Source organism: Panthera uncia, chromosome B1 (assembly GCF_023721935.1).
Source record: "Panthera uncia isolate 11264 chromosome B1, Puncia_PCG_1.0, whole genome shotgun sequence".
Taxonomy (NCBI): Eukaryota; Metazoa; Chordata; class Mammalia; order Carnivora; family Felidae; genus Panthera; species Panthera uncia.
In genome coordinates this window covers 64,774,343-64,801,327 of record NC_064811.1, presented here as the reverse complement: position 1 = coordinate 64,801,327, position 26,985 = coordinate 64,774,343, and the positions used below count along the sequence as shown (strand labels likewise).

Sequence of the window (26,985 nt, the reverse complement as noted above, 5' to 3'; positions counted from 1 at the left end):
ATTTTTCTTGGAAGAAGATACTTTTAAAAGACTAGTATGCTATGGAACATACTTAGGACAATACTTCCCAAGTGGTATTCCCAATAAATCAGCAGCAGCATCTCATGACAGTATGATTCCAGAAAGTCTTGGCCAATTCATGTAGCATCTACAACAATCTATTGGTAGCTGAGGGGAAAATCCATTCACAATAGCAGCTGCAACAGGAACAATAAAATCATAAGATCCCTCAGATTCCTTTTTATTCCAAACTAATGGATTTCTTGAGGGAAGCACTTATTTGTTGTTATGCCCCTAGAAATGTATCTGGGTCGCACTTGGTCCTTCATAAACAAATGAGTATATATTTCCTTTTAATTTCCTTGAGATTAAGAAAGTTTATGGTTACTATCTGTGGTTGAAAGCATATTATTCTGGGAGCTACAATAACATTGAAGAAGTCGGTCATATATCAGGTAGCTTTGATTATGTAATTGTTTATCCCAGACAATTGTGTTATAAAACAGGAAGCATACAAAGAGAATATTCATCCTATTGCTACTGCTGCTTTGTCTTCTGTTGTCACCACCAGTGAAAAGGGGAGAAATGAATTGCTACTCTATGATTGAGTACCTGAGCATCCCAGACTTCTCCCTTTCCTCTCTCCCACACTCTCTACTCCATTCAACTGGATGGATTGCTGTGTCCCAGAATTACCTGCTTTTCTGAAGATTCTCATTCATTCACAAGGTTACATAGTGGCTGTAATTGTGGGGAATATATTCTGTACAGTCTGACCATTTTAGATTTTAAATTTTAATAGGGGCTGGGCTCCTGAGTAAAGCTGGGTCAAGTGTCCCTTCTCTGGGCTTCTGGACTTGGGGAAAAGAGAGAGGAGAAGGGAGGGAAGGGATGAGGGAGGGAGAGAGGGAGACAGGGAGGAAAAGAGGGAGACAAATGAAGGAAAGGAGGGAGGAAGGAGAGGAGAGGAGAGGAGGAGAGAGGAGAGGAGAGGAGAGGAGAGGAGAGGAGAGGAGAGGGAAGGGAAGGGAAGGGAAGGGAAGGAAAGGAAATGAAAGGAAAGATGGAAGGAAGTTGTGTGTCTGTTGAAAGGCAGTTCTGTTGGAAGAGAAAAATGATGCACTGAGGAACACAATAATGAGATAGAGCAGTAGTTCCCATAGTTTTCAACTTTGATTATGATTATATGATTTTTCCTAGGATTCAGACATATTCCTTTCTTTAGCTCTGGGAGACACCTCCATGTTTTTATAACAAAGATTCAAATTGGATTTCTGTCACTTGCAAGCAGAGTCTTGGATAATACACTTAAACTGTCATTTGAAGAAAATTACACTTAACTTAGAAAGCTATTCTATTCAGCTGAGGGAGTCTATAAATAGATTAGAAAAACAGCAAGGGAAATCATAGATGTTTTGGATTTTGAAGAGACCTTCAAGAGCCAGAATCTGGAGAGATAAAGTGATTTGGCCAATTACCATCATCAGTTTGCCAAATAGTCTGGTTCTTAATGCTCTTTACTTTTTATTGCATTGCTCAATTTCTTGTTTCATTTCCTTTTGGTCGGCTTGCTCATTCTTTGGTCCTGTGTCTTTGGCGCACTGCTGATTCTCACATACATTTCACATATTCCCTTTCTTTGGCCCTGCATTTCACTGTTAGTGTCAGGTTAAATTACTTTCTTAGTGTATCCTGTATTCAAACATAACAGTTCTCTAATTGTTCTCTATTCTTTACTGGGTTTAAGTCACCTTAATGAGCTTCCATGAAGGGAATTTCTAGTCTCCAATAATTGCATTAATTTGACGTTAGAACTGTGACCTCAGAGCAAAATAAGACATGAGAAATATACTCGATACAGTCAGATGCCACTTAAATATTTATAGGTGTTGTGACTCTGCTGATAGAAAGAATATGAAAACAATGCAAAAACAGAATGAAACCTTACATAGATTCACTGAATTTCAGTTGACCTGGGTGGATGCTGCAAACTCAAAGCAGACTGTAAAATCAGGTACAACAATATGTGAATCCAAGGCTCTTATACAGCAAGGCAACCCACATTTGAAAGGCATGACATTGGAACCCTCGGAGGTCTAGACGTGGCTTAGCATTGGCTGAAAGGGTCTAATCATGAGAAAAATATCCTGGATATTTTTGGTCTACATCCCAAGGTAAGGGGTGAATCGTAGCCCTACAGAATTCATGGTTGAGGTCTTATCCCCCAGTCCCTCAGAATGTGACTGTACTTTGAGACAGCCTTTGAAAGAGATAAATTAAGATGGGGTCATTAGGGTGGACTCTAACCCAATCTGGTGTTCTCATAAGACGAAATTTTGCTATGTGAACAGACACCAGAGATACCTGCACAGATGAGACCATGAGAAGAAATAGCAAGAAAGATGCCATCTGCAAGTAAAGAGAGAGGCCTCAGCATAAATCAAACCTGCTGACACCTTAATCTTGGTTCCAGTCTCTGGAAATTTAAGAAAATAAATTTATGTTGTTTCAACCACCCAATCTCTGGTATTTTGTTAAGGCAGCCCTAGCAAATGAACACATCCCATAATCCAACTCAAATCTCCATGCAGTACTTACTAGAAGTAAATTCAGTTCAGAAGCTAATGTAAAAAATTATTTGTGATAAAATAATTGATTTTTTAGAGTCTTAGACCTTGGGATTAATGATAGGAATAGTCTGTAAATATATTAAGTATTTTAAATATTTTATAAATACCCATACTTAAAAATATTTAAAATAGTTAAAACATTTATGAAACACTGGCATATACTCTCCAATTTAAATTATGATATTTGAATAATTAATTTAGACATGATTTCAATTAAGTTTTATAAATTTACAAACCATACTGAAACTTTTAAGAGAACATGAGTCTTTATATTTATACATTTAAATTATTAAACTTACAAGAGTTATGTATATGTATATGAAAGATTATTTGCTAGTTAAATTTTGAAATAATTAGAAAATTGAATGTAATGGAGATCACAAATAAAATTTATAATATTTAAAGAAATTTAATTAAACTATAAAAGAACTCATAAAATGACAGTAAAAATTTCATTGTCTATAGATAGAACAATAAAATTTATACAAATACTTAGAATATAAGTAACTAGAGTTTTGAATTTATAAATGTAATAAATCAAATACTTTATTTCAAAATAATCTCAGAATTACAGAAATAGTATAGCACAAAGACCTTTTCCCCCCGAAATATTTATAAATAATTTGCTGACATGATGCCTGTTGACTCCCAAATGCTTTAGTGCAATTTCCCAAAATCAAGGATATTTTCTCATATAACCATAACATAATCATCAAAAGTAGGACATAGACATTTTACATTACTACATTTTACATTATTCATCTTCAGAAGAATTCGAATTTCACCAATTGTCCCCAAATCCCCTTTATAGGATAAGAATGTAATTCAGAATCATGGGTTGCATTTGATGATCACGTGTCTCTAGTTTCCTTCAATCTGAGACAGTTTCTCAGTTTTCTGTTTTCAAGAACTTGACTCCTTGAAGATCTCAGGCCAGTTATTTTGCATAATGTCCACAGATTTTTTTTTTTTCCTGAGTTTTCTCTTGGTTATATTCAGGTTACGTAAATTTGGCAGGATTATTACAAAAGTGATGAGGAGTTCCTGTGTTCATATTATTTGGTGGGGAACAAATTCAGTTTGCCTCATTACTAAACACATTCTCTTTGATCACTTTTTGAAAGTGGTGTCTTCCAGGCTTTTCCATCATTCCCTCTATAACTAATACATGTTTTGTGGGAGATACTATGTAAATATCCTTTTCTTCATCAAACTTTGCTTTTATTCCTTTCTGTGGATCCTTATGGGCTCATAATTTCCTGCTTTCTGTTGTTTTCATTATTTTGATGCCCAACCTTTCTCAGGTTTGGCCAATGGGAACGTTTCCAAGGTGGATTCATTATTCTTTTGACAAATCCCCTTCATTTTTCAAGAACTTCTTTGATTTCTGGTACAAAAAAAATATTCTAGCCTTTGTATTTTGCCTGTCTCAGCCCAGGACATTTTCCCAAGAATCACTATTTCCTTTTGGTAGAAAATGGTGGTGACAAACTAAGATCTGGGTACTATATGGGCTCATCCATAGGGTGTTGTTGCTTTGAGGCCCTCTCTTTGAACTGAGTGAGGGAAGATGTATATGTACATACATTAGCATACATTCTGTATCTGTTGTATATATTGAAAATGATAAGATCACCCCAAAATATCCCATTCTAATTTAACACCACTCTACTCATTCTGAATGGATCTACCATCTCATGTCGGGCCATCAGTTTCCTGCTGAATACACCTTGCTCACCCCATTGGAACTCTGACACTCTGCTCTGGGCTTTCCCATTCCCACATAGTGAGCAGACTTCTACCTTGCTTGGCCCAGCTGATTGCCTTAGTACTAGGTTGTTTAGAATGGGAAGAGAATAGAAAGAAGAGGAAGAAACTAATATTAATTGTTAAACCACAAGTGACCTCTGAATAATATCTTTTCTGCACAAAAGCCACCTGCAAGGGCACATGAGGAAAGCATGCTTTTCTCTAATCAAGTCCTCACTTCTCTAAAATCTTTCAGTTTCTCTTAGATTTCATTGTCATGGGGTTCATATTGTCCAGGCACATAAACATATCAAACACTTCATTCATTTTATACATCATGTCATGGGACATTTCAGAATTTATTTACTCATTTAGGTCTTTTGAAAACTTTGTATTTATATTTTTTTACTCTTGTTCTTCAATTTCAGACCTCTTATCGATATTCAACAAAGTTAGTAGACAGCACTGCCACATGGTATGGGTTTTGGCCCACTATATTTGGCAACAGTAGGACCTGGAACATTTTTGTTTTGGAAGATCTGAGTTACAATATAGTCACTAATTACTATATCTTTAAAGTAGCAAGAAGATTCTCTCCCATGAACTGTTGCAGTCAGCTTCAGTATTTAGGGTAAAAAATTAAAAAAAACAAAACAAAACACCTCAAATGGGATTAATATCTATACCACACAAAGATAGTCAAGATTATGGTTTTCTTTCTAATTTCTTTATCAACTTTTATTAGTCTAATTTGCCTTCCAGCTACAGAGCTCATTTATTATTCTAATTTGCTTCTGGTTACAGCATTCATTTAAATTTAGCAAGCCCATTAGGGGGGCCATCTAACATGTTGGTAGTTAAGTCTTTCTTCTGGAAATGTGGTCAAAAATGACAGCTTGAATGTAGAGGTCTGTCTGGATAGGGATTCTAGTAGAGTTGTCACCTGGGGGAACCTAAAATATATAAATCATATTGTCAATCAGTCCAGTCCATACAGATGATGGGCATTAAATGAATTTTCTTCTTGCTTCAATGTTATAGTAAACAGAACAAAAAGTGCTATGGCCATGGAGACATTTTCGTGTTTCCTCTCAGATTCTTTTTCTTGAGAGTAGTGATAATTCAATCAGAAGCTTTGAGTCCCTGGGCTGTGACATTGCTGAAAATATCTAGGGTCAAAACAGTCTCCAAGGCTCATGCTTGTCTAGACTCTACTAAACCCCAAGGGTCACTAACTCTGTAGAATTTCCAGTGAAGGACTTTGTAAACGCATGTGATCACAAGTTAATAAAGCTAAAAGAATCCTATCCTAATTTCAAAGATTATCCAATAAAAAATGAACTCAAGTTTGGAATTGATTCAGACTAGTGGAAGTACCTGACCATAGTGGGTTTAATGAAAAGCTTCTGCTCTGTTTTAAAAACTATCTGAACTGCTTTTCCCCGCCTTCAAATTATAATCTGTGAAAAAAGATTTGCTCCTTTTACCTTATTCAGGATAGTCTGATAGTCAGGCTTCTACAGGGCTCCTGTGGGAACGAGTATTCACTAATGTGGTATTGATAAGAGAGAAGAGAGAGATTCTGAAAGAGTTGGTAATATCTACAATTAGAAAATATTATTCAATGCACAAAAGAATGAAGTTACTTGCTCTTTCTTCTTATAGGAAGAGATGATAAGACATTTAGATGTGGGACTGGAGGAAAGTTTTGGTCTTGCCTTGTTTTTGTGGTACTAATTTCTTGTGCTAGAGAAAAAATATATTGGACCCATCTCTTATTAAGTAGAGTCAGCAAAACTGTAAAGACTGAAATGGGCAAATAAAAATAGTGGGTGTCCTGAGTGACTCATCCAGCCAAGTTTTTTCTGCCTTTAATTATTTTTTGTGTTATTTTACAACTCTTTAAGATGTGGAAAACTTGACATAATGCAAAATATTCTTGTCTAAAAAGATGCAAATTAATTGTACCCAGTAGAATTCAATTAAGTAGTCCCTTGCATTGAGTCCTATTTTGCATCTATTTGTAAATTAACTTCAGTTTTTCTTATTCCCTATATATGTTTTGCTCTTAGAATTCTCCTCTGAATTGCTTGCAATTTCCTACTGGTTCCTTCTGTAATTAGTAAATTAAATAAAATAGTTGGCACATTCATTTCATATCTGTATGAGAGTCATATCATTTTTATATGAGAGTTATATCCTTTTAAGAAAAATTATTTCGGAAACTACAATGCCCAGTGGATTCACCTGATGGCTGAGGAACCTGTATTGTTAGAGGAGTGCTGTACCTCATGCATGACATAAGTCAGGGCATTTCTTGGCTCCAAGAGGTAAATTCTCTGTTGTAACAGAACTTTCACTTTGCTGATCCTCTATTTCTTTACATATTTTCCATTTTACTACTTTTGTGTTTTGTTTTTGTTTTTGGAACTTTTACAATCAATAAATTATTCCCTACTGGTGACAGTAGTGATTCAGAATTGGGATTTGTGGCCAAAATTTTGTGATCTCTGTAAATGGAGTAATAGATTATAGAGATTTATTCTTTCTTGGATGTAAGACAACAGAGAATCTGATTTATTAGTATTTTATTTTCTTTGTCTACTTGTGTATTTTGAGCTCAAATTAAGAATCTGGTGCTTATCAGGAAAGGAAACAACTTTTTGATATATGGACTGATAATTTTTTTGTTTACTTTTGGCCTGTGGCTAATGTTAAAATTCCAGGAAAATGAGGAAATCAAAGTTTTGATACTTGATACATGCTATATGTAAAAGGTTATTCTTATAGAAACTCAGAAATGTTTCAGACATTTAAGTTCATGCAGTTAAGGTAAATTTTTGGCAAATTAGACGAGTCTAATGATTTTGGTATAAAAAAAATCTTGTAGTCTGATTTATCAGTGTTGGGTGTAATATAAGCTTACATTCTATTCTGCTTGGGTTTGCTTTTCTTAAGTTTATTAAGGTATACTGATCAAATAAGCTAACATTATTCCTACACAATATTTAAGATAATGAAAAATGTAAATTTGTATTCAACAAAATCAAATCATTATTCTGATAACTTTATTTCAATGGTAATTAGGTTTTATTTTTAGTATGTCAGCTAGAAATTAATTCCCAAGATCTTTATAGGTAACATAAAACTTTGGCCTGCTATTAAGTTGAATTATATAATGAATATTCATTTGATATCTAGATAATTTCTAAGATAGAATACTGATCATTTAATGCCTAATTATTAGGCATCATTTTACATTTATATACTTTTGCTTATATCTCATGAAACATTCCCATTTTGTCTCTTTAAAAAGGTATGTATGTGGCTGAAAAAAGTTGCAACATAAACTTGGCTTTCTGTTAAAATGCTTTTGGAAGAGAGACCATTGTTAATTTTCTACCTCTAGTTTTCTCTATGAAATAGAAGTTACTTTACACTATATATTAACTAACTTGAATTTAAATTAAAAAAAGATGTTCTACACACACAGTATTGCCATTGACAAATACATAATTTTATTATTTCCTTTCAAAAAAAAAACCCCAACAAATAAAGCTGATAGGAATAACAACAGAAGAAATAGAAGTTACTTTGGTTAAAAGTTTCAATTAATATGAATGATTGAGTTTACACTGAGTAATAGGGACAGACTAATACCACTGTCTATGGGCTTTTGTATTCCAAAGAGAAAGTAGTTTTGTCTTATAGAGGAGGTTTTATAGTAGTGGTTTTATATATACTTATACACTGTATAAATATATGCTGTAGTGTTTTTCAGGCCTTATTTTTTTCTTTTTGCTCCTTTTCAGAACCCCTATACAATCTTGAGACTTACTGAGGACTCCAAAGAACTTTTATGTGGGTTATAACCAACATATTGGAAGTTGAAATTGAGAAATTTTAAAATACTTACTGATTCACTTGATGAGAGCAATGATGAATGTGAATTAAAATGTTAACAGAAATAACATCTTAATATTAATATAAAAATTATTTTGAACTACTGGATACACTGAGAATTGCTTTGATAGAAAAATCAAAATAAAGGGAAAATTTGGAGATAAAATTTACTTGCCTTGGTTTATAGTCCTTGAGTTTGTAAAGAAGTGATGAAATGTACTAAAATTTTAGTAATGCTTGCCTTATCTTGGTGGGCTTGCTTTCTTTATTTACTGGTTCATTCCTTTGCCTACTATACAAAAGATTTTTTTTTTCTTTTTGACCTTCTGTGTCATCTCTAGGTAGCAAATATTCTGCATCTTATAAGAATATTTTCCTGTGCTTTATATTGAATTTATTACATTCTTGATTAAGAAAAAGAAAGAAAAGACAAAGAACAAAAATTCCTCACTTATAAAAAATAAGGTCTTTACAATCATTTTAATGTCCATATTTATTTAAAATGTTTTATTATTTTAAATGTTTATTTAATTAAATATATAACTCTGTATTATATGATCCTATCTTAATAAATGTCCAAATATCCTCTGACAATTTTTTTTCTAATTTTTGCTTTCCCATCATTGGATTCTAAGTATAGAAAAAATTAAACGAAACTTTACACCTACTTTATACTTACTTTCCATGACCATTTAGTTATTTGCATAGGTTCCATTAGAAGCTGTTAATTTTTTTTTTTTAATCAGGGTGTAATTGTACAAATGGAAAAACCAAGGTTTTGCCTGCAATGCCGCATTTGAAAATAATGCTCACTTAATCAGGTAGGAACAGCCATTCTTCAGGGATTAAGTTTGACTTTACTTATGGAAGCAATGCCTACAAAGCCCTGGCCTACTTCTTGGCTTAGAAAGTCTAAGAATATTATGTATTAAATAGATGTAACCTTAGTATATTTGGGGGACCTTGAGAAAATAGGAATTTACCCAAATTTATAGGTATTTCAGGTGAAATATGGTGGAGAGCATTTCTTGGGCTTGGTTTCCTAGCCTCAGGTCAACAAATAATAGAGGGTTTTAAAAACCCAATTTGAGATTCCTTATGAAAATTTCCAGACACAATTTAATTTAGTATTTGTTCAAAGTTGTATGGTTTTAGAGTTTACAAAGGAAACTTAAGGTGTCCTATATGGTAAAATAACACTTTCACTGAATTTATGTAAACAACCAGGCAAATCTAATGGCACCAGTCTTATTTTATAAGAATAATCATTCTTTGAATTTATTATGCTAAAAAGAGGAAAGGAGACTGTCAGAAAAAAGTTGAGAGAGACTCTGAAATGGGAAAAAAACAAATAGCAGCTATCATGACTACTCACTCATGTAGGTTTTCTCATCTTTAACTGGTATTACAAACCTGTAAGTTGTAGAAATCTGATAATAATGCAAATAATTCATGTCCATATAAATGCAAAGTAGTGTTCCTTAGAATGCACCTGATTTTTGCATTGATGTTGACAGGCCAGTTTTGTGTCTATTTGTAAATTCATTTCAGAATTTCTTATTCCCTTTTTACATCACTGCCCTTTGAATTCTTCTTCACACCAATCTTAACATTTTACTGGTCGCCATTAATTAATGAGTTAAAAATCTTTGACACATGTTTATTTTATGTCTATATGAGAATCACGATTCTACCTTCTTTTAAAAATTATTCCTTAACAACACATAATAAGAGTTCTAAAAACAATTTTACATATACAACAACAATAAATGATGCCATTGGTTGAGAAAATTCAGTACTTAGGAAAAACTCTGATTTCAAATTCACAGCACTGTAAGGAGCTGCTAAAAGACTTCTACCTGAAGGTCATTACTAGTTCCCAAGAGAGATGGGACTCCTAGCCAAATATAAAATAGAAGTAAAACAAGTTATTGGGATAAGGTCAACAGGTATAAATTACTGAGAAATAATACTTGATGGAACAAAGTAAAAAGATTCCAATATTACTCCATAAAATCCTAGAAAAATTACAGATTTAAACAACATATCAAGGAAACCATAAACTAATCTAGAAGGAAATATAGGTCAATATTTGTTTCAGTCTTAATGTAGAAATCTTTTTAAATATAGAAACGCAGAAGAAATCAGAGAGGGAAATTAATGGTTTGAACTATAAAGTTTAAAGTAAAAAAAAAAAGTTTAAAGTAAAGTTTATAAAAAACTTTATAAAAAAAGTAAAAAACTTTATAAAAAAAGTAAAAAAACTTTATAAAAAAAGTAAAAAAAAGTTTATAAAGTTTAAAGTAAAAAAAAAAACCATTAAGTTAAAAAATAGATAACTAAAATGTAATGTCACTAAAAAGTATGATAGCCAAAGGTTTCCTACCTTTTATATATAGAATACTTAAAATTCGATTTAAAAAAAAAAAACCTTACTAAAACTCTATATAAAAGTGTGTAGAGGACAATAACAATTACAGAAGAAATATAATATGCTAACATGCATATGAAAATGTTCATCCCTAATAAAAATAAAAAAGAAAATGAAAATGACTCCAAATAAAGGTGAACTATAAAATCAACAAGCTTAAAAAGTATGCAGAATAAATAGGGCATGGTGAATGGTCAGCCTTCAATAGTTTAGTAAACTGATATTGACTCATGCAAAGTAGTTTGCCAGTATCTCTATAAGGCTTTACTATATATGTATCTATCTTTTCATGAAACATTTTCCAAGTTAAGAATCCATCTTAAAGATTAAATCAGAAACTTGGTAATAGACAGTTGTTATTTAAACTTGGAGAGAAAAACAGAAACCAACCTAAATGTCCATAAATGGGAAATTCCTATGTAAATTATGACTACTTCATAGGAGAGAATATTATTTACATTGGTTTACAGCTTGTTTTTTCACTTAATGTATCTTGAACATTTACTCATACTAGGACCTCAAGCTCACTAAATACAGCTTTATTCTTTTTTAAGACTCAGGTATATTATTTCACTGAGCTGATGTACCATAATTTATGTAACCATTGCCCAGTCATGGGCATATAGATTATTTCCAGCTTTGAACTATTGCAGGGAAAAATGATATTCTTTTAGGACGTCCACTGTTTCTAAGTTGATACACAAGGAAGCAATATTCATTCACTGAGCACCTATTCATTGGCACATTAAACACATTTTCTTATTTAATCTCCACAACAACCCTTTGTGAAACGGTTGTTTTTATAGATTTTACAGATGAGAAAATAGAGGTAGAAAAGTGCTCAGAGAGATTGAGCAATTTGTCCTAATCACAAAACTGATAAGACCTATTTAAGTCTTACTCATTTTCCCTATTTAGGCCCCTCTCAAAAGGCCTTTCCCTGCTTGAGTCCTGGTAGTTATTCCTGTCCCTTTCCTACTCCTCCTCTTGTTCTACCAGCCCCTTCCAACTGCTTCCATGTATTTTGGAGAGTCCTCAGGTCTTCAATTTTTAAGTGGAATTCATTAAAAGATTTATGATTTCAATATCCTAAACTATTATTATGCTACTTGGTGTGTATGACCATATGTGTTTTTTTTGTTTGTTTGTTTGTTTGTTTTTTTAGCCAAATACATGAAATTTGTCAGACTTTTGAAATAAGTTGTATTTCCCAAAAGATTAAGAACCTATCCTCTGGAGCAGCGTCATGTGCTCGTGAGGTAGTTTTCTGGGGTACCAAGTTGGGGCTGCCATTTGTTTGATTGTGTTTTACACTGAGCTATCCCAGCCAGCAAAAACAATTGAGAAATTGTCAACATAAGATTTTCCACTCTTGCCAATGGCCTTGATCACTGTTTATGCTATTGTGTTCCATGTTCCAATAAACTTCGACATCCCTTACTCTGCTTTGGGATTTCAGTGCCTCAGAAACTCTAAGCATCTGCTGGGGTGGAGAATGGTTAAGAAGGAGCCATGGGAGTTGACGACTGGTTCAACTGTTGAGACCCAGAAGAAATCATGCTCCCTTTGAATTAGAGATAATCCCTTAACTGTGGTTTTGCACCTGCAATGACTCCATGCCTGACTCATGGGTTTTCTGGTGTCTGTTTCTTGGTCATTAACTATCAGGTCTTTGAAATCATGGAGGAAACAATTCTTTTGTTCGTATTTATTCATTTCATTCAGCCAGGAACCTAACCTTCCACTCTTTCTAAGGCTTCTCATTCTAATTTGTGACAATAAATTTTGCAAAAAAGTGAGCGTGAATTGGGACTAAACCTCTCTTGTTCAAATTTCTCCTTTCTCACTTCCTTGCTGGTCTTATTATACCTTTGGTATAATGTTTGATTAGGCTGCCATTCTAGTTCGAAGCTTAAAGCAGCATTTTTTTCTTTGTCATGTATGTTTTGTTGGGATATGTTCTTTTCACTGAAGATATTCAACTTGGAAGTGTTATCATTTATACTCTTATTACTAAGCACTAATATACAAACAATAATTCAAAATTTTATATTTAACCTTTTTCTTTCCTCCAGCTCACCTTTCTTGTCCTACACTTCATATATGAGTTCATACATTGGACACTTAACAACAATGTGCTTATCTCTGGGGGTTGTTCTGTAATACTGCATATAAAATTAAAATCAGTTTTTCAGGTCAAGAGGAGGGCATAGCATTTAAGTTTTAGGAGTTCTAATTCATAAAAGCTAAGCTCTGTTATGTAATTTTTAATGTATTCCTCAAGGCCATTGATTTTAGCAGCAGTTTGTTGAGTAAATACTTAATTTATATGTGGTAGACTTTCAGTTCAGGTATACCAGGTGATTGCCCAGGGGAGAAAATGTTTAAAAGCTTCTTAGTATGTGGGTGTTTTAGGGCTATAATCAACCAAACATTCAGTAATTTGGGCAGCAAAACCAGAAAGTTGGCAAGGCCTCAGCTTTACTTAATAACTGTGCCTGTGCCACAGTTAAAAAGGAACATTTACAAGAGGCCCCGGAGGAAAATCTAGGAGCCAGAAGAGTGGTGTTGGTAATTCAGTGTCCCTTGCTCTATTAATTCAAGTTTGCGTGGGGTTTGAGGGAACACTGTTGGAGACTTTGAGGAAACCATACCTTTGCTTAAACATATTCTATTCAGTATGGGTTGTTTGTTTGTTTGTTTTCCTTAAATGTCCAACAGGAAATATATCTGAACTCTGTAAAAGACAGATTGTAAAATTGCGAACCTTCACTAGGAGGGTGGAGCCTCAAGAGATTAAATTCGAATCATCTCCGGACAGCCTGTAGAAATGTTATGGGCCTCCATTTTGAGAGGAAGAATTTCAATCCTGTGACAAGCTCCCTCTCATTTTAATGCAGTCAGTGAACTGGGAGGGAGCATTAAGGAGGCAATTAACACCTTTCTTACTAACAGCAGCAAACACTTGGGTGGGTGTTGCTGGGAGGAACAGAACAGAGCAGAGCTGTGATAAAATACCACTATAATCTTCCTCTAGATTGACCAAACTAAAATATGTTTTTATTGGTAGGAGTTATTTTTAATCTTAAACTTTGTTCATATAGATATTATTTTGCTCATAGAAAAAGTAGAATGTCTTTTTTTAATCTGAATTAACATACCACGATGACCATACATTTACTTTAAAAAAATAATAAAAATAATAAAAATATTTTTCTCATTCACCCATGGACGTAACATATCACCACTGCTCTGACACCCAATGTCACCACTCCAAAGTTCAGCGAAGAGCCCTCAGGTTTAATTCACCTACCAAGGAGGGAAAAGCACCAGAGTCAATTACTCTGGTAATTGCTAAAAATAGCAGATTAGCTCTACATATGTTTCTAGTGCCTAAGATCCTAAAATATTTTAAAGTTAACCTCAAAAGTTTCCAGGATTATTTTTGGCCCTACTATTCATTTCTTTAGCAAATATTTAATATTCAATTTATTCATTCCACAGATGTTTACTGAGCATCTACCATATGCTAGCACTGGAGATACAACGGTAAAGTGACCAGAAATGTTCCTGCCCCATGTTTCAGTTTATGCTTTATGAGTTTCTGTAGCACATATTGATTCATTTGAGTTTCTGAACAAACCTACCTGACAAAGTGATTCTTGATGAGATAGTGATGGCAGTAGTTTATCCATGGAAGCATCTAGTGTGGTCAGTCATATTACCGTGGAGGTTATCCGGAAGTCTTTGGTATATGGTCTATACTTTCTAGTCTGCAGTCTCAGGAATGTGTAATTTAGGTTACTTAAAATTAAGACTGCTGAATTAAAACTTGTTTTAGAGGAGCAAAGTTTGATTACTTTATGGACATACAGTAAGGTGAAACCAACAGCTCATAAAGTATTACTAATTTACTAATAAAAGAACAATGGATATGGAATCCAGCTAATCTGTAGGATCACCTGAGGAAACATTTAAAAGTACGGATTCCTGAACCTTCCCACAGATCAGTTCAGTTTGAATCATTTGGGGTGCAGTCTAGGGCTCTGATTGGTCAGTGTGCGGAGAGGGAAAGGGGAAATCCTTTAATGAATTGACAGAAATCGCTCCTAATGAAGCCATTGTGGGGTTGGACACTGATGAGGAGCACTTACGATAATAGTTTGCATTCCAAAGTAGCACATTTTTATGTTTGAGCAATTACAGTTTTCAAAAGGACAGGTCTGGATTAGGGGTGTCCTGTTGTACAGTGAGGAGTATTGATGTAAAAAGAGAAAATAAATACATTCTGCTAAGTCAATGTACAGTCTGCATTGCACGTGCCTTTCAAGTTCTGTGACACTCAGGATGGATCCAGAAAGGTTTATTCTACAACAATGTCTTTTGTTTCGCCAATATCCTACATCAAATAGAAGCCACACATTTCTAAGATATCTTAACATGTTTTTTGTTTGTTTGATTGTTTACCAGCCATTTATCAAGTGACTACACTCAAGTGTACTTTATTAGACATTAAACAAAAAAAATTAAAGGAGACTCTGTCCTATGAAATTTCATATTTTTCATACTGATTTTCTTTTGCACACCAAGGGAATTTAGCCCGCAGAAGAATAACATCCCCTCCTTTAAAAATTGTTTAATCATTTTCATACTCAGAAATTCTGATTCTAAGTCATGACTCAAATGGTACAGATTCTCACTGAACCGTGTAAAATGACAAACAAACAAACAAACAAACAACAACTCCCCCCTCCAAAAAAAATACCCTATTGGATTTGGCTTCTACTTAGAGTTCCATTTTCTCTCAGATTTTCTCTATTACTCTCCTTCCTGCACCTTGATCTCAACCCTGGTTGCACATTAGAATCATCTGAGGAGCTTCTGAAAGGTAGAGATGCCCAAGCCTTCCACTTGGGCCAGTTAAATTAGAATCTTTGGAGGTGAGATCAGATGTTATGTATTCTAAAATTTCCTTGGTGATTCTGACAGCTGGTGCATGCTCACAACTCCTCTTTAACCCAAAGGGGCTCCTCTCCCTTCTCATGCAGCCCATGCCTGGTCCCTCCCCACCCATGTATATGAGGCTCTCTCCTATCAGAATATCTCTTCTATTCCAATCCTCACGTCCTCACCATACCCATCCCTTAAGATCCATTTCAGATGCTATCTCTTTCATTAACTCATTCTTGAATGCCTTAGAGCCAAAGTAAATTGTGCCTCCTCTCAACTCCTTAGAACTTTTTCTGTCCCTCTCAGCTCATTTGTTAGGTTGCCATTTCTGTGCATATTATATTTTCCCACCTACCCATCAATGAACCTGTAAGCTTTTTAAGGGCAAGAAACCCACCTTTCTGATTCATTTTTGAATCTCACAGTGCCCAGCAGTTACTCAGTAAACATCAGATTAGGAAAAGGAGGATGAATGGAAGGGATGCTTGGGTGGCTCAGTTGCATAAGCATCTGACTCTTGATTTTGGCTCAGGTCATGGTCTCGTGGTTTGTGAGATCAAGCCCTGCATCAGGCTCTGTGCTGACAGCACAGAGCTTGCTTGGGATTCTCTCTCTCTTCTTTTCTCTGCCCCTCCCCTGCACATTCTCTTCTCTCAAAATTAATAAATACATTAGAAAAAAGGAGGATGGAAGGAAAATTGAAAAGGCAACAGACTTACCAATGTTCATTAAGCTCACATTTTTCTCTATACTCGTCCAGCACTAGCTCATATTCTCTCTCTTTCCTGAAGGTTGGGGTGAAGTGAGACTTCTCAACTACTTTTTCCAAACATATGCATTCTCTAAGTTTTTTCTTTGCCTGAATGATCAGGAAGTTGCAATACTAAAAAGTTCAACTTAGAAACTTACTAACCACAGCAGGACCCCTACTCTAGGCCTCTTGGGTTTCACCTGGATTATTGTTATGCTGGCACCTTCTTTTTAGTTTGTCCTCCTTAGTCTGTCCTAATGTACACCCTCTCCTCCCTTTAAAACATAACTTTCATCCTGTTATTTTCCTATAAGAGCTTTGATGTATCCTCATTTCCTATCAAGTCCAGTCTGAGATTCTCATCAGCACTGCATTCAAGTCTTTCTATGCTTCATTCCCATGACAATCCTTCTTCAAGCCAATACATCAGTCAAATCGAACCAGTGAGGTTTTCCTCTGTCTGTTTTACCCCCATCAACCTTACCTTTGCTAACTGGGGTCACTCCTGGTATTGCCTGCCTCACCATCTCTGAGTTCAACTCCTAATCATTCTTCAAGTCCAATTAAAAGATTACCTCCTCTATTATCATCTAACCATCCCCAACCCTGTCCTCTCTACAGGCTCCTACCCCGGATCAATAATCATCTCTTCTTCCGTGGAATTCCCAGAGTATTTCTCTTTTTGCAAGATATCACTTTCTGCCTTATGCTTATATTTTTTAAAAGCATGTATTATTTTTCATATGTCTGCTTCCCTAAAAATATTATAAGCTTAATAAAGGGCAAGGGTTGAACTCTTGCTCATCTTTAGATCCCCTATGGTGTCTCATAGTATTTACATTTAAGCTCCATTATTAGTTTCTGCTAATAATGAACTATGTGACTTTGAGTAAGTAATTAAACGTGTTTGAGTCAATTTACTCATAAATTAAAAACATGTTTTAATTCAAGTCTTAATTTGAGATAGTTTAAATTATATATTCCTGGGTTTGCACAAGAAAACTTGAAAACACATACCAAAATTAAAATTTCTGTATAACCTTTACAAAACCTAAAACTACGGTTGCAAGAGCTGTTTCTGCTGACAAACTCCTGCAGTTGTGTTTTCCCAGCTTATCTGGATTAATATGGAATGAGGTGGCTATTCCCATTCTGGTTATCATTGCTATCTCAAGTATCAGAGACATAATCTGCTTCCCAACTTTTAATTAGCGTAGGATTATTTTTGTGTGTTTGGAAGGAATCATTCAACCATTTATTCCATGAATACTTATTAAGTGTCTATTAACCAGGCATTTTTCCCGGTGATGGGCTCTCACATTTAGTGAATGGAAGAGGGGAGAGGAGAAAAGCTGGTGACATTATGAAGATTTTTCTTTTCTTTTTTTTTTCTAAATGTTTATTTATTTTTGAGACAGAGAGAGACAGAGCATGAACGGGGGGAGGGTCAGAGAGAGAGGGAGACACAGAATCCGAAGCAGGCTCCAGGCTCTGAGCTGTCAGCACAGAGCCCGACGCGGGGCTCGAACTCACAGACCGTGAGATCATGACCTGAGCCGAAGTCGGAAGCTCAACCGACTGAGCCACCCAGGCACCCCAAGGAAGACTTTTCTTATTTTTAATTGTTTTATACAATCTGTCTCTCCAATTAGTAGATCAGGAAGGTTTTAGACCACCTAGGTTATTCTAAGACTCAAGGAAACTCTCTCATGGTTGATGCTTCCTAAAAGGAAAACAAAAATGCCTATTTTTTTTTCATTTGTCCAGATAATGTAGGGAGTGAGTGCAAAGTGCTTCCACTCAATCCTTCTAAAGATAATACGCTGGAAACATTTTGGTGGGTGTGAATCACTCAGACAAGCATTCTTCACTCAAAAATAGAAACTAACTTTATTTGTTCCAGATGTTATACAGCTGCAGGGAAGTTAAAGCCAGTGGTCCTGTTTTCAATGCAACCAAACTCTTATTGCATTTGGAATTTCTTAACCAATGAACTCATATTACTTGTTCTAAGATCTGCACAATTTTCTTTTTTCCACTGTTACCGTTCACAAACAACTATGTTTCGTGGGAACCACTTTTCAGAATTAATGAGTCTACATCTGTCTTGTGCAAAGACATCCTGTTTATCACAATTTCCACCTTTCATTTATCTTGACCTTTAAAAATTTTAAGCATAAAATATTGCAAAGAGATCATCTGAAGGAAAGGAAAAGGAGAGTTGAGTTGTATTGTTCTTACAATATTTTAGAGCACATTTTGGAGTTATAAGTTATGGTGTTTATTTTAGCAAGAATTTCAAATAAAATTATTCATAACAATGTTGAGTATAAAAATGCATCTTATCATTGTGCATTTGTAATTTAAAAAAACTTGACAACTCATTTTTTGATTCTCCTGTAGGCGTGTCTACAACAGATACTGTATGGGTGCACATAGGAGAGGTACATGATAATTTCATATCTAATCCATAAAAATCAAAATATATTTGAGAACGCTTATGTTTGAAAACAGGAGTGTTAGATCTCTTGAGATTATTGTCTTTTTATGGAGAAGCTTTTCTCAAATTGTGGTTCATAGATCATCTGTAGCAGAATCTCACTGGCTGCCTGTGAAAATATGTATGTCTGGGACCAGTGGAGTCAGAATCTCCAAGAACTGGGGCTGTAGAGGGACCCTAGAGATCAGGGAACAGCAACAACAACACTCACATCTTCCATTATGAACTAGAAAATCCTGAGAAGTGAATTTCTCAAGGTCAGTCAGTCAGTTAACAGTAAAGTAAGGCATAGAATTTTGCTTATTGATGCTGAAACCAGCATTCTTTTCCATTAGGTCATCTATTAATTTTTATCTTCAAAGAGATAAAATCAATATAAAAATTAAATACATATAAGTATCTAAATATTATCAGGTGTCCCACCAATAATTTTTTTATAATTAATTCTTTTAGTAATTCCTTCTTCTCATCACTAATTAACTAAACCCTTGTTCTTTCTCCAGGATTTGGAAATACCTTTCCTTCAGACTCATCATGAATCTTTTGAATTATAGTCAAATTATAATCAAAACCTTCCTCCCCCAAAGAGGAAAATGTTGTATTTCATGTATTGCTGACTAAATCTTTGAAGTATCATGATTAATTATTTAGGAAATGAGTGTTTTAGTTAAGTTATTTAAACCATGTTCAAATAACAATTTGTATTCAATAATGATTCCACAAAGACTATAAAAACTATAATTCATGACATACATTCTTGAAGTATATATATGCTGTTAGTTAAAACAGAGCCTTAAAGTTTAAAGTAGTTTAAGTGTGATATCATTCAAAACTGATTCAAAAATTTACTTCACACATCTTAATGAAGCTGTTAATAATTTTATATCTTTAGCCCTCTCAAAGTCTCTGCAGATGTAATTTATTAAGTTTCCTGTACTTTGCCTCAATTTTGACACTCATTTGTGATAAGGAAAGGGTCACCACTAGAGAGAAGATGTGTTGGTATTCATAAATTCATATTAAATATGGCCCCAATGATTTTCAAGTTCAGTCCTTCATTTTACTAATGAGAAACCTGAGACCAAAGGGGAAAAGAAAAAAAGGAGTAGTGTTCTTTTTTTTTTTTACTTTTATTTATTTAAGTAATCCCTATATCCCATGTGGGGTCTGAACTCACAACCCGAAGATCAAATGTTTTATGCTCCTCCTATTGAGACAGCCAGGCACCACAAGAGAAGTGTTCTCTTGAAGGAGATAGTGTTGTATCAGAAATGCTAGCTGTCTACCCAAACCTCTTTTCTCCCTTTTCCAGAACTTCTGATTTCAGCTAAGTGTTTGACCACCCGAATAAAGATTCCATTTCCCAGCCTTCCATGCAGATAGATATGGCCATGTGACTAAGCTCTTGCCATGGAACATAAGTGACCCTTTGTGAAGTAGCTTTTGGAAAACTTCCTTAAAAGGTACTGTGGGGGGGGGGGAGGGGAGATGTCCTTTGTACCTTTAAACTCCTTCCATGAATTCTGTCTGGGATGTGGTTGTTTTGGCTGGATTTCTGTTTTGGCCCATGAGGATGAGGTCCACCTTTGCCTATAGACTGTGGAGCTGCCATTTTAGATTTGGAGTCACACTATCTACACTCACACTTAAGAGAGAAAGAAGCTTCTATTCTGTTTAAGTCACTGTGTTGGGGTTTCTGATATTTGGAGCTATATCTGATTGCAGACAACAATCCATTTTTTACTACAAAATTTCATTTATTCATTCTTTGAGCAATTTTTTTTTAGCATTCTTTGAGTTATTGGGCAATTTTTATGAGCAAGAACTTACACTAAGTAGATATGAAACAAAAATAATTTTGTTTTTTCAATTTTAAATTTCTAAGAAGTCTTGGAAAAGTTTTTAGAACCAGACTCCCACTTTCCTTTGGTCCATCCTTGCCCTTATCCTAGGCATATCATACAATTCCTATTTCTTTCACTATGAACGATTATTTTTCTTGACTTGGATTTTAGACTGATGCTGTCATGTGAATAACATGTTTTCCAGAAGTTACAAACAAAATGCCTAAGCAACTCAAGCACAAATGACTTTAAGTTTTAACCTTCACCTCCAAACATATGACGAGCCATGATTAAAAGTATGATGCAAACAGTCTTTGAAAATATATAAATATTTTTCCTTGAACAAATTCAAAATACCATGGGACATGTCTTTAAAATATTCAAATAAAATATATTTTCTAAGTTACCACTTAGAAATACACTAAGGGCAATACTGTTTTCAGTGTTAGTCACATACAAAAAGGGACGTTAAAATTCTGGGAACATTTGTGAGGTGAGAGTCTCCCTTCTGTAAATGATTCATCTATCCATTTAGAGCAAAAAGTACTGGATATCCCTAGGATCAGAGCATACAAATGCATTGCTCACTGGCTCCCTGATCTAATTTTGCTGGTAGGCACAAAGAAGCATTCTCACTTGTGAATTCTATTTAAATTCTCTCAAACTCTTCCTTATTGAGTTTCGAAATTTTATTAAATTTGAAGGTTTTTTTTCTTTAAGAATAATGCATGCTCTACATTTCAACATAGTCTTTTATTTCTAGATTCAAATACTGAAGAATGTCAAAAATTTAATAGATTTTTTAATAATGGAAGAAATGCAACAAAATTTGGAGAGATATATAAATGTAAAAGCAGTCTTACCTTTGGATCCACATTGAGAATTTTTCTGTCTCTTTTGTATTTGAAAAGTAAGCCTTCTAGATTATCAGCAATCACTTGATAATTGGGAGTTGAATTCCAAACAGCAATATGACTATCCCAGTTGTAAAAGCTAGAAAAATAAATATCTATTAGAAATGTATATGTATGATACAATAAATTGACAAATATATTTGAGAAAATATTTGAGGCAATTCAGTTTCAAGATAAATGAACTTGATCATAGTTTGTATAGCCATGGAAGACACATGTGTCATTAAAATTCTTGCAGAAGAGGGGGGCCTGGTAGCTCAGTTGGTTAAGCATCTGACTCTTGATCTTGGCTCAGGCTATGTTCTCACAGTTTGTGGGATTGAGCTCCACATCGGGCTCTGCACTAACAGTGTGGAGCCTGCCTAGGATTCTCTCTTCCTCTCCCTCTGCCCCTCCCCTGCTTACACTCTCTCTCTCAAAAATAAATAAATTAAAAAGATAAAATTCTTGCAGAAAAGATTAGGCTGGGCTATTCTCAAATTATTTGAATACATATTTATGACTATTTTGTGTAATATCATCATTTGGACACTCTAGGCATTAGGTTCCTATTCCAGTATTATATTCCCTAGGAAGTCGTGGAGAAAATTGACGCATTCTGAATCTACTTCTTCCAGCTCAGATTCTTCAGGGTCTTAAGAGTATTCAGGGTATTAAGAGACTGTTTACTGGAAGGAAAGGCAGGCTAAGTCACCTCTTTTCATTCAAAACAAATTAATTCATTTCTTTCAGGCTTTATTTTTTAATAATATGTTTCCCAGGGAGCGAGGAAACTCTGCGAGTTTGAGAGGTTACCATAGGCCAGACATGATGTGATGTATTCTATCATAACACCCATATGAAGCTGCTCTCATTTCACAGACAAGGCAAATAGACTAGGAGGTCAGCTGGCATGGCTGAAGCCCTGTAACGAATACATAGGACTAATATTTCAACCCAGATCTGTGTTTCAAAGCACATGTGTGTTCTTTCTACTGCTCAACATTGCATACATTTTATCCTATTCCTATTTTTTGTGCCTGATCTACGGAAACCTCCCACTTTTTTTTTTTTTTATGTCTTGCTTTATACCTATTTGTCAAAAATTAATGTTACTTAAGATGACTTGTAAGAATTCTCAATATATTAATTTCACAGATCTTATTCCAATTAACACAATTCTAACAGTATGTTGGTATGTTCAAATGTTAACTTGTTTCTCATATGTCTAATATTATCCTGTATCTGTGTTGTTTTGCCCTTTATTATTCCCTTTACTCATTGATTAAACGCACTCTGAATGTTTTCTGAGGCATTAATTTTTGTGCTATCACCTGAAAATGTAATGTTTACCCTCAAATTTTTCACTACTTAGAAAGGACTCACTACATCGATCATATATTTATATGATTGATTGCATATTAATTAGAACCATTTTCTCTCTTCCCCTACTACTTTTTCTATGGCCAAGACACAGGAATACTTGCCCTTTCTGAAGCACAGAGTTAGGAAAAGTGGTTTTCTAACTATCTTTGTGTGCTGTCTGTCCTCCCCAAGAGAGCAAGAATGACTATTTGATTGGTAAATAGAGGAAAGATGTTGAGTATCCATGACTTTCTACATCCTTACTTTACCTACCCTTCAAAAGTGAAGTTTATCATGGCAGGCTCAGCCCTCAATAGGTTGATATTAAGGTAGCAGCCTACAGCACTGGTGATACATTCAATACAGTGGTGAAGGTATTAGGAGCCAATCTGACTATGCACCCAGGCTACATTCTCAAATTCTGTTTAATCCATAATTAAGATAATTTGACCTCCACCTAACTGGCTATTCAGTTAAAAGATTGCTAAATTGGAATAGGGGACATGGGTGTGATTCGAAATCTCATATATGTCTTTCTAAATAATTATTTATGAGACATATAGATATGGATAATCCCAGTAAAATGCTTGAGTCATAGCTGTGCTTAGAGTGGCATCATTTATATCACACATTCCTATCTTCTTGCTCTGATCTCAAATTAAAAGCCTTATTAAAGTCCAGGCAGATTTTATATATATATATATATATATATATATATATATATATATATATGTAATATATTTAGATTTTATATATATATTACATATATATGTATATGCATATGTATGTATATGTATATAATACATATATGTGTGTAATATATATATATATATATATATATATATATGTTTTTTATACAAAAACTTAATTTGGAGGTGGCTTAGTTAGTTAAGCCTCCAACTCTTACTTTCAGCTGAGGTCATGATCTCACGGTTATCATATATTGTAAAGAAGAATTTCCTTCTTTTTTTAAGGCTGAATAAATATTCCATTGTATGTATAGACCACATTTTCTTTTTCAAAAATTTTTTTTAATGTTTTATTTATTTTTGAGACAGAGAGAGACAGAGTGTGAGCAGGGGAGGGGCAGAGAGAGAGCAAGACACAGAATCCGAAGCAGGCTCCAGGCTCTGAGCTGTCAGCACAGAGCCCGACGCAGGGCTCGGGCTCACAAACCGGGAGATCATGACCTGAGCTGAAGTCGGACGCTTAACCGACTGAGCCACCCAGGTGCACTTACATTTTCTTTATACATTGATCTGTGCATACACATTTAGGAAGCTGCCACATCTTTGAATAGTTTCTTTTGGACAGCATATAGTTGAGTTTTTGTTTGTTTGTTTTTGTTTTTAGATGCATTCAGCCACTCTATGTCTTTTTACTGACATTTTAATCCATTTACACTTAAATTATCAATAGGAAAAAATTAACTTGTGTCATTTTATTAATTGTTTTCTGATGGTCTTAGAGTCTTTTGCCTGTCTTCTCTCTTGCTGTCTTCCTTTGTGTTCTGTTGATTTTTTTTATTGATGCGGTTTGAATACCTTTTTTCCCCTTTTGTGTATCTTCTATAAGTATTATTTTGTAGTTACCTTGGGGTTCACATAATATCTTATAGTTGTAATAGTCAATTTTAAACTGATAATAACTTAAGTTCAATCACATACATAAAATCTACATTTTAACCTCTCCCCTTCATGAACTTTGTATTATTGTTGTCATGGTTTACATCTATTCATAATGTGTTACCTTTTAATGTTATTTTTAGTTCTATTTTAACTTTTAACTTTTATAGTAGAATTAGGAGTGATTTGCCCACCACCATGACAGTAGTATAGTACTCTGTATTTGTTTATGTATTACATAAAGTAGTTTCCTACTTTCTCATGCTTTCGTATTTTGTTTAGCATCCTTTCATTTCAACCCGAAGGACTCCCTTTAGCATTTCTTGTAAGCAGAGTGATGAACTCTCTCAGCTTTTCTCTGTCTGGATAAATCTTTGTCTCCCTTCATTTTGAATGACAGATTTTCTGAGTATGCTTTACCAGGTAGCTTTTTTTTTTTTTTTTTTCTGCACTGTGAATATATCCCCCCCCCCCCCCCTTCTGGCCTACGGGGCTTCTGCTGAAAATGTGCTGATTGTTTATGGGAAAGGGGGTTTCTTGGAGGTGACAAGTCATGTTTCTCTTGCTTCTTTCGAAATTCTCTTTGACTTTTGACGATCTGATTATAATGTGTCTTGATATGGATTTATTTGGATTTCTCTAATTGGCATTCTTTCAGCTTTTTGGATCTGGATGTCCATTTCCTTCCCCAGATTTAGAAAGTTTTCAGCCATTATATCTTGAATAAATTTTCAGATCTTTTATCTCTCTCTTCTTCTGGGAATCCAAAAATTTATATATTGGTCCCTTGATGGTATCCACAAACACCCTAAAGCTTTCTTCATTCTTTTATATTCTGTTTTCTTTTTAATCCTCTGACTTAATTATTTCCAATGATCTTTGAGTTCACTGATCCTTTCTTCTCTTTGATCTAGTGTAATGTTGGGCAAGCAGACACAACCCACAGCTGCCTGCTTCTTTCTGGGAAAGGAAATGTTGGAAGAAGACTTGCAGAAGTCAAATGGACTTTTTTTTCTTTTTTTTTGGTACAATTAATATGTTCTTTAGCTCCATGGTTTCTGTATCGTACTTTTTAATATTTTCTATCTCTTTGTTGAATTTCTCACTTTGTTCATGCATTGTTCTCTTGACCCTAGTGAGCATCTTTATGACAATTATTTTGAATTTTCTTTCAGGCAAATTGTGTTACTCCATTTCTTTAGGGTCAGTTTCTGGAGATTTATTTTCCTTCTTATTTTTATTTTTTGGAACATCTTTGCTTGACTCTTGATTTTCTTTGACTCTCTCCATTGATGACTATATGTTAAACAAAGCAGGCACCTCTCCAAATCTTCATGGACTGGCCTCATACAGGAGAAAACTTTTACCAAGAAGCCAGGCTACAACTTCTAGAGTCCTCTTCCAACATTTCTTTCCCCAGAGAGAAGCAGGCAGCTATGGGTTTTGTCTGCTTGCCCTGTAATGAGCAGTGGGGCATTATTCTATGGTGCTTACTAGCCCAAGTCACTGCCTCCCTTCTTCCCTAGGTAGATAGGCTGTGCTGGTCTTGAGCTCAAACACTGGCAAGATAGAAGTCAGTCCTCTGGAGAGCCCTCTCAGAAAAGTTGGGGGTTTGGATATACAAACTGGCTCCTTCCTCCCTTGGGAGAAACTGAGAATTAGGAGTTTCTTTTTGATCATAAGGTGCTGTGTCAACAGTAAGAATTCTGGTAGAGGGTATCCCAAACCTCTCTACTGGGTTTGGTCAGTCTGGTTTTGCATTTTTCTGGGGTGCAGGGCATTTTATTAGTTCCTGGATTTTTCACAAATTGTTGCTGAATCTATTTGCAAGGGGAGAGAGGGTTCAGAGTTTCTTACTCTGCTATCTTGCTGATGTCACTAATCCAATTATATACTATTCCTGAATTATTTTTAAGTGGCAAAGTACTTGTCAATGAAGAATGGGTTAATGTATATATCAAACTTAATTCCACTCCCTTTAAGACACCTATATCCAGATCCACACTCTAAATGTTGTCATAACTCCTGACTCTTATTGAATTTTTATTGTCTATTATTATTCTTTGTTAGTTAATCTACAATGCTATTTTTACCTCATTGAAGCCTTGAGTTCCTTGGCTCACTCTTTTTATCCTAATTTACAACAACTAATTTCTTTACTTATTCATGATTCACTTGCCAATAATCACAACTTTATTGCTCAATTGACCCTATTTATATTGAAAAATACCAGCTCAAAATTGATTCAAATGTTTGTCTTCTCTGTTTCTCTATATGGTCTTCTGACAACTCTTGCTGAAACAACTCTATCACTGATGTAATTCTAAATTCCAAATTTCTAACC

The 26,985-nt window shown here is 34.6% G+C and overlaps 1 protein-coding gene across 3 annotated transcripts in view; it reads right to left on the bottom strand.

The window, feature by feature from the left end:
• CFAP299 (cilia and flagella associated protein 299) overlaps nucleotides 1-26,985 on the bottom strand; it is a 604,615-nt gene that overhangs the window by 6,327 nt on the left and 571,303 nt on the right. The window contains exons 5-6 of one of the 3 annotated variants that reach the window (XM_049630712.1): nucleotides 21,622-21,751; nucleotides 3,030-5,332 (exon numbers count right to left, since the gene is read on the bottom strand). In XM_049630712.1, the coding sequence (XP_049486669.1) occupies nucleotides 5,237-5,332; nucleotides 21,622-21,751 (226 nt within the window). In that variant the 3' untranslated portion in view covers nucleotides 3,030-5,236. The other 2 variants (XM_049630713.1, XM_049630714.1) reach the window with 2 other exon arrangements.